This window comes from Ricinus communis, chromosome 9 (genome assembly GCF_019578655.1).
Source record: "Ricinus communis isolate WT05 ecotype wild-type chromosome 9, ASM1957865v1, whole genome shotgun sequence".
NCBI lineage: Eukaryota > Viridiplantae > Streptophyta > Magnoliopsida > Malpighiales > Euphorbiaceae > Ricinus > Ricinus communis.
Genome location: NC_063264.1, coordinates 20,445,615 through 20,454,036, shown reverse-complemented (window position 1 = coordinate 20,454,036; position 8,422 = coordinate 20,445,615). Strand labels below are relative to the sequence as shown.

The window sequence follows — 8,422 nt, the reverse complement described above, 5'->3', positions numbered from 1 at the left end:
TCAACAGTGACAATCTTATTTTGATAAGAAACCTTAAATCTCAAGGTGATCAAATAGCTGAAGCAGAAGCAGAAGCTGCCGTTCATTGAAGTGTTGCATCTCTAAATTACTTTGAATTTTGCTTTGTATATCAAAGTGCCAATAAAATTGCAAAGACTAGATAGCAAGTGCCAACCTAAACAGAAATATTCTCTTTTGTGTACTCTGTTGTCGAGGGATATCAATGAAGCTTTAGTTTTATTTTGATTAAGAAAAATCCTCTCACAAATTGCATATAATTAATACTCAAAATATAATTAATAGGTTGTATTTTTAAGATTAGAAATTATTATAAAATTAACAAATTAATTTATTGAATATAATAATTAAAATATTATCTTCTAATATTAGAATCATTATTTAATTAGAAAAATAATTTATAAATTAATAAATTAATTATTCAATAAATATAAATGTACACATCAATATAATAAAAATAAATACACATATCAAAACAATCTTCTATTTTTATTTGTTAAATAAATACATATATAAAAAAGAAATCTATATCTCAATTTAATTCTTGAAAAAATATTAAATATTCATACAACATGCAAATAAAAAAATCAAATATTATTTAATTAAAAAAATAACTTATCGCCTAATATATTAACTATATTTATATAATTGAAAAATTTACAACTCATCACTCTGTTTAAATTTCATAATAATACTTGTGTGATCAAAATTTTATTGTAACATTTTGATGTCCCTCACTACCACTGCTGATATTGTTAAAATTAGATGAATCCTAATCCAGTGCTGGCGTCAGTATAATGTTACAGATTTCTTGTTTTCCAAAAAAAAGTCACTACTATTTTATCAATATTGGTTTCAATATACTATCAACAAGTTTTAAAATTAAAATCAATTTTTGGGTCCATTTGGCTCTAGATGAATACAATCTTGAAACATGTATTTCTGTAAAAAAAATAAAATTATACTTGAATAATAATAATAATATAAAATGCCAGGCCCTGCATCCTCTTACTTCATTCAGCCATGCTGGACTTTAATTTGAATAAGCACCTTCTGACATGTTAGCAGAATCATCACTACTGCATCCTCCTACGAAGCAATGGCAACATGGTTACTATCTGGGGCACCTCCTTCTTTTGGTTTCCTTTTCTGCTTGCGTTTCTTCTGCTTTTCTTTAAGTCTTATTTGGTTTTTAACACTCTTCTCCCACTCTTTCTTGTTTTTCTGGTACAGCAGCATTGTAGCTCGGGCATCTTCTATCTGAAACCGACATAAATTTGTTAAACAAGTGTGGTCGAGTCGCTTCAAGGACTCGACATATTTCATCAGGAACTTCAAGTATATAATAGAGAGAGCTAAGCAAGTGAATGGTATGCCTTGTGAATGTATGGTGTAATCTCTATATATCTAGTTTGGAAGTCTACAACATTTCTCGACATACACAAAGAAAAGATTATACGACAAATTTAGGAAAGAAGTTGCAAAGACTCCTACAAATATTAGAACAAGTAATCACCATGGAAAAGCTAAGAACTTACAGAGCAGTGCTCCCCATCCTGTATCTTGACACCAAGAAACTCAGCAGCAAGATGCCGAAGTGCCCTTCTGCGTCGTTCCCTGCATAGCCCACCGCCCATATTATAATTAGACATCATATGACATTCAGAAACTATATTCATGCAACGGTAGCTTTTATTCATGAAATAAGCAAAAGGGTCATAAGTACTTGAGAAAGGGTTGATACTCCACAGTATCCCGCAGGTCCTTTTTTGGGTGACACAATAGCAGTACCTATTCAAAGAGAAGAAATCCACTTCATATTCATAAATTCACAATTAACATAAATTTTTTACCAGTATTGAAGTAGGCAATGCAGAAAACAAAACATGAATGACCTTAAGATCATTGGACAATGCATGGCCCACAAGAATCCTTCCTCTAATCAACTCTGCCACTTTCTTCTGAACAGCTGGGAAGTCCTTTGCTGCGAAAAACATCAACACATTCACAAGACATTAGCTCTTAAGTATTGTTTGATTTAAGGAATAGGCTAATATAATAGCTATTCCATGTTGCAAGCTATTAATTTTAGTTCAATTTTTAAATGTGAAAATTTTAACTCATGCCATAGCTATTACACAATTTCAATTTTTCCGTTGAAAATCTAAATGTGTAATTATTATGAAATGGATATATTACACATTTGTGGAATAGAAATTCCATTTGGTTATCATTACAAGAGAACTGATGAAGGCTTGCCACTATCAACTAGCTAATCATTTTCATGTCTGAGAAAGATTGTTAAGAATGAGGTAAGAGAAGTGAATGTGAGAACAATTACAGGATTAAAACATTGTCAAATAAGATCTTTTCAACCTTATTCTTTGCTTTTGTTGCAATTGCAGGCCATTATACTGCCCTTCACTCTCATGGAGAGAGAGAGAGAGAGAGAGAGAGCAAAACAACTGGACATCAGCATTAGGGTGAAGAAAGATCACTTTTAAAGGAATCACTCTATGCTCCAAACAACCCTAAGAAGTAAGAAGTGAGGGAGAGCGAGAATGAAACGGAAGAAAGAAAGAAATATTAATATTTTAAGGCTACATATCTTGACCAATACCATTAGAACATAGAAAAAATTTTCACGCATCTAGTGATGGCTTTAAAAAAGAAGCTCAGTCTCGCTTAGAATTACTTCTCAAAAATTCTTCTATAATTTTTTTTTTCTTTTGTAAAAAAAAAAGATGAATTGGAGTTTTAGGCGGATAACGAATAAGTTTCAGTGAGTTTAAAAACTGGTTTCTACACATTGTGTGGAAGCTTAAAGCATGTAAGAGAAAAATCAGCAAATCAACCTTTTCTCAAATGTTGGGGTCGAATGCCACTAATTTTTGTACGGAAGTCAACAACACGTTCTATTGGGCGAACAAACTCATCATATATAACATTTCCCCACTCATTTACCTGCCAATAACTGAAGCAATGTCAAATCACAGACATTAAAATACATTTTACAATAATCACAAACTTAATAAGATGGAGATTGTGAAAGTTCCTGAGCAATAGACAATGCTATTTTCTTTTCCTCCACCTATCTCTGTCTTACATGACCTTACATCTGTCAAACATGCACGAGTCCTTTAGCTAAAGAGACTGATAAAAAATAAAGGAATTCTGTACTCAGATAAAAGTTAAAGTCCCTAGGTCACTGTAATATGATGATAGTATTAAATATCACCTCCTAGGAAGACAAAAGCAATTCTTGACTAAACAAGGATTCCACAACCAGAACAATGTTTATTATCATTATAAACTATACAACCATATTCTCAGAAAAAAAGATTCCATCAATTATGGAGTATTGCACTTCTTATCAATCATGATAACAAAGAACAACAAGCACTGAAAGGAAAACTGCATAAAAGAAAAGGGATTAACCAATGAATACCAGTGTTACTCGTCCAAGAGCACTTTTGTTCCCTTGACCAATCCCAACCATTTCACAATCCATGGCTATTGCATCTGTCAAACTGTGAGATTTGATTAGCTGGAGTCATTTAAAACGAGAAAAACAGTGGATAATACAGTGATTGACTGTAACATCTCAATCCGAAAATGAATAAAACACAAAAGGTTTGCTGGTTCTAAGTGTATAATTAGAATAGCACCACTAGAGTTTTTTTTTTTTTTTTTTTAAGAAAAAGAATAAATAATAAAAGGAAAACAAACAAATAAGTCTCACAGTTTCTGTCCTCCTTTCAACAATAGAAGTTAAGACTTAAAAGCTATTAGTTTCATTTTCAACAAAATGTCAAAAACAAATAGCTTCCAGCAAGTTAGGAAAATATTGAATGAGAATGTGCAGTATTACAATGACCTCATAAAAATGTAAAAATAGTTATAGTAAGGCTGAAAAAAGCTTCTTCACTTATTTCTATCAATTATACATGATGCTTCTCATTAAATTTGTTATTTAAGGATATATTCAACTTCTTTCATGAAATAATAAGACGTATTGACATGCCACAGAAAATCACCTAAAATCATCATTAGTTGGCGTGAGAGGATTTGGCTGACATTCATCAGATGCTGCACCAGGTCTATCTTTACGCTTCCCTGTAAAACAAAATCAATCTGAGTAATCACTTGTTTTGCATACTCAAAGTGATTCTCTTCATTGTTTTTGAAACCCAAAACTTTACAGATTTCTAAATACAATTTGCCTATAGAACTTGAAGTCATCCATTACAGCCCAAACTCATTATACACAACAATTCAAACTAAAAGATAAAGAAAAAAAAAAAAGAACAAGAAAAAAACAGAACATGAAAACCAAGACTAGTCTTTTGCTTCACAAAACAAACAAAAGGGAGTAGAGGGTACCTATTCTTACAACCAAAAAAGAAAAACATCTTAAAAGAAGAAAGAAAAAAATCAAATAGTCATCAATTTGCTGATACAAGAAAATGCAATCCCACGAAATTAGCAAAAGGCAATATAACATGCAACAGAGAAAAGGAGACAAGAAAAGGGGTTAGTATTTACCTAAAATGGAATTTTGGGTATCTGATTTTGAATTATTTGAGGGTCTTGCAGGCCTCGAACCATGGCTTTTGAGCTCCTGCATATTCCAATAAAGTAAAGATTTCAGAGCAAATATATATATATAAAAGAAAAAGTATGATGAAAGAAAGGGATTTACCTGTTGAAGTTGAGCCCAGTTGGGGTTTAGCGGTAAACGCTTCTGTTTAGGGATTTTCATCTTTTTTTGCTGTTGCTGCTCCTTTCCCATTCTCCTCTTCTCTTCTCTTCTCTTCTTTCCGGTCTTTCCAAACTTGTTTAACCACAGCATGTCTTCTGAAACGACACCGTTACTGGCCGCCAAAGATCCGAACTTCTTTCTGCAACAATTACAAATTTTTTAGGATTGTTTACTTTTTTCTATAAAAGTAATTGTATTTTTATTTTAAAAGAAAAAAAATTGTAAAATATTATTTTTAGAAACATAAAAAAATGCTAAAATTAAATATTTCAAAAATTAACTAAATATTAATCATACTATTTTTTTTTAAAAAGTCAAATATAAACTAAAGTCAACCAAAAATTAAAAAGAATATCTAGTTATAAAAATATTAAATAAATTAAAATTATATATAAAATTAAAATTTTAATAAATATGGATTAGAAAATAAATGAAAAATCAACTAAACATCAACAAAATATAAATTATATTCTTCTTAGCATCAATTAAACGTCAATTAAATATCACTAAATTTAATCCATATATATACAATATGTAAATTTCAAAACATAAAAAAATTAATGTGCATTTATTTTTAACTCATAAAAGACTTTTTTGACTTATGTATTTATTTTTATAACATAAACATTATATTAATATGTGATATTTATATTTTTATATAATTAAATTATAATTTTAGTTCTAGAAAATAATATTTTTAAACTTTTGAACTATATGATATAAATTTTTTTAATATTTATATTCTTTTTAATATATAAACATTACTGTGATATATGATATTTACATTGGTTGCATACTTAATCTATTAACATACTTATCCTATATTGTCAATGCCTAGTTGGCAAGTTGAGAGTGACTGAGTGTTGACATTTCTTATGAGTCAAAAAGAAGCAGAGGAAATTCTTCAGGTTGAATTAATTGGTATGTGGAAATTAGAGTCTCACAGTTTATTTCCTGACAACAATGGCTTGCAATGTGACTGAAATAGATTGATAGCCCAGTGATTCCCCTGAAATTTCTCAAAAAGGGTGGTTGCTTCTTGTGTTTGATTTAACAGCTATAAGAATTAAGTAACCTATTAGAGACCTCAATTCAAATCTAACAAACATTTCTGCTAAACTGGTAAAGGATATCAAATAGTTAGACGCTTGCACTTAGAGAATTGTAATTTTTTTTCATGATAAAAAAGTATCATGTGATTTAGTTTTCTTATATTTTTACTATCTTACAAATTAATATTTTTATATATTTATAATTTAATATTAGTATAATATTTATTTTTTATAATAAAATTATTTTATAAGTAATTTACCATCAAATCAACTATCATGATATTTTTAAAAACATTATAATTTTATTTTAAAAATATTTTTATTTTATTCCTAATAAAATCAAATAATATATAATTTTATTTAACATGATTCAGTATAGTTTATTATATGCTAAATCACTTAATAAATGATTTTGTTATTGAGAATGAGTAGTATACAAATATTATATCATAAAAATCTAAAACTATTAGTTGGTAAGGTAGTAAATATGTAAAAAAACTAAATTACATAGTACTTTCTTATCACAAAAGGACTATAGTTCTTTAAATGCAAAAGTGTCAAAGCATATGAAACTTTTTTTATACTTTTTTTAATATTTTTTATTATACTTATATATACACACACATTTATCAACTCAAACAAACTATTTTTTCCGTGAATTATAATAATTTGTTTTGTTATTATTCACATACTAATAAATAAAAATAGTTTTAAATAAAAATTTATTTAATAACTTGGTATCATTATTTTAAGAATATCACTTTTTTGTAACTAAAAGAATAATATATTTAAAATAATTAGTTAAGTGATTAAAATATAAAAATAATCAATTAACTTATAGCACTTGTATTTCTTATTACCATGTGAATCTTATAATTATTAAAAAATTAAAAACATCAATCATCTTTTTTAGTTTAATAATTTCTTTTCTTTTCAATCAGTAATATTATTTTGTTATTTAAGAAAAAACTAATATTCTAGCTTTGAAATTTAATCAATAAATTTAATAAAATTTTAATCCACATATAAATTAAAATTAAATTGCATCTTTAAGTCGAAGAAAGTAATTCTTTTTATTTATATGTACTATGTATGAATATTAAATATTTGACTCATTATCACTTAAAAAAATAAAATATTACATATGCTTTTAAATTTATCATCATAAATATTTTTATTATTGAAGTAATGAAAACATCTTTAAATTATAGGAAATTCATCTACAAATTAATCTATTTATAACTCATAAAATTTATACTGATTATTTTTATAGCTAGAAATAAATAAATTTAATATATTATTGCAAAATATTAAGATTCATAAATATTATAAAAATATATTTAATTTAATTTAAATACCTATGTATAAAAAAATTTATTTTATTTTAATAAGATAAAATATAGCAAACACTTTAAAAGATTATAAAACCAATCCTTATAATTCTAATATTCTATTTAAGTTTAGACATCTAAAATATATTTAAGTAATTATCACTGTTTGGGATAACAATGATTAAATATCCTTTTAGATATATATTTTTTTTATTTATGCACATTGTGTGTAAATTTAAATAATTTTAGATACACAGGCTGATATTTTTTATCAATATTGCAATTATGTGGAAAATGACCAATATAAAAACAATGAAGGTTTATCAAATAATAACACAATTATAATTAGACAGTGCATGCAGTCTTTAATGAGCGTTCAATTTATAAATTTTATACAAGTAGTAGTTGTTTCCCACTCAATAGATATATTAATCTTATTTTTTAATAGCTTACGATCAATAGCTGATAGTTGATTTAGTCTCAATCAGTTATCGATTCTATCAGCTCTATTTTAGAGCTTTTTTCTTATAAATTGATAGCTGATTTAATTTATTTATTTATTTGGACTTATTCTTATTAAAATTTATTAATAGTAACTTAATTTAAGTTGATCTCAAATAATTAAATTTGTATGATAAATGACTATTATTTAAAATAATACTTAAAGTTAAATCATTATGATATTTGAAATCAGAATTTTCTTATTAGTAAATTTAAATTTTAATCTTTATTTTCAAAATAAAGTTTATAAATATTCTTAATAATAAAGAAAATTTAATTAAAGAAAATTAATTATAATATTTTTAATTATTCTAACATATTTTTATTAATTTACATCATTAATAATAGTATTATAAAATAAATTATATCATTGATAATCATTTAACATAATACCAATAATCGCTAATAAAAGTTTACTAAATAGTTTTGAGAATTATATGCAGAAGTCCAAGAGCAGGGGTGAATTGAACTTCTAAAAATCTTGGCAGACTTCTATTACTATATTAGAATATGAAATATATATTTTCTTTTATGTTCAACTTTTGACCATAAGCAACAAGTGGTATGATGAATTAAGAAAGAGTTGAAAGAATATTAGATTCATAAGCTCAATTCAAAAATGAAATATACAAAGTTAGATTTGATTCCTTTTAGGACTCCAAACCTTTCTCATAATTTTTATTTATTTATAGCATGCTATGTACAGATGTCTGATATGATAACAGCGAAAGCAGTGCTTATAGAGAGTTATATTATAG

The 8,422-nt window shown here is 26.5% G+C and overlaps 1 protein-coding gene across 2 annotated transcripts; it reads right to left on the bottom strand.

The window, feature by feature from the left end:
- Positions 1-879: 879 nt before the first annotated feature.
- LOC8276704 (RNA exonuclease 4) lies at positions 880-4,942 on the bottom strand. 2 transcript variants are annotated; one of them, XM_025157195.2, is made up of 10 exons: positions 4,721-4,942; positions 4,564-4,639; positions 4,056-4,134; positions 3,467-3,548; positions 3,135-3,136; positions 2,874-2,992; positions 1,914-2,002; positions 1,745-1,809; positions 1,557-1,635; positions 880-1,278 (listed from the first exon to the last, which is right to left on the bottom strand). In XM_025157195.2, the coding sequence occupies exons 1-10, from the start codon at positions 4,868-4,870 to the stop codon at positions 1,108-1,110; spliced, it is 912 nt and encodes a 303-aa protein (XP_025012963.1). In that variant the 5' UTR covers positions 4,871-4,942; the 3' UTR covers positions 880-1,107. The 2 variants fall into 2 exon arrangements, with proteins under 2 accessions (XP_025012963.1, XP_002518369.1); XM_002518323.4 differs by lacking the exon at positions 3,135-3,136 and having other exon boundaries at positions 2,874-2,982.
- Between the last annotated feature and the right edge of the window lie 3,480 nt (positions 4,943-8,422).

What these genes read in the sequence shown, in the direction of transcription:
- LOC8276704 (XM_025157195.2), bottom strand. Translation starts at nt 4,870, where the DNA reads ATGCTGTGGTTAAACAAGTTTGGAAAGACCGGAAAGAAGAGAAGAGAA. An exon ending in ACCCCAACATTTGAGAAAAG is followed by an intron (nt 2,003 to 2,873) that starts GTTGATTTGCTG and finishes TGTTTTTCGCAG; the next exon opens with CAAAGGACTTCCCAGCTGTT. An exon ending in CATTGTCCAATGATCTTAAG is followed by an intron (nt 1,810 to 1,913) that starts GTCATTCATGTT and finishes CTCTTTGAATAG; the next exon opens with GTACTGCTATTGTGTCACCC.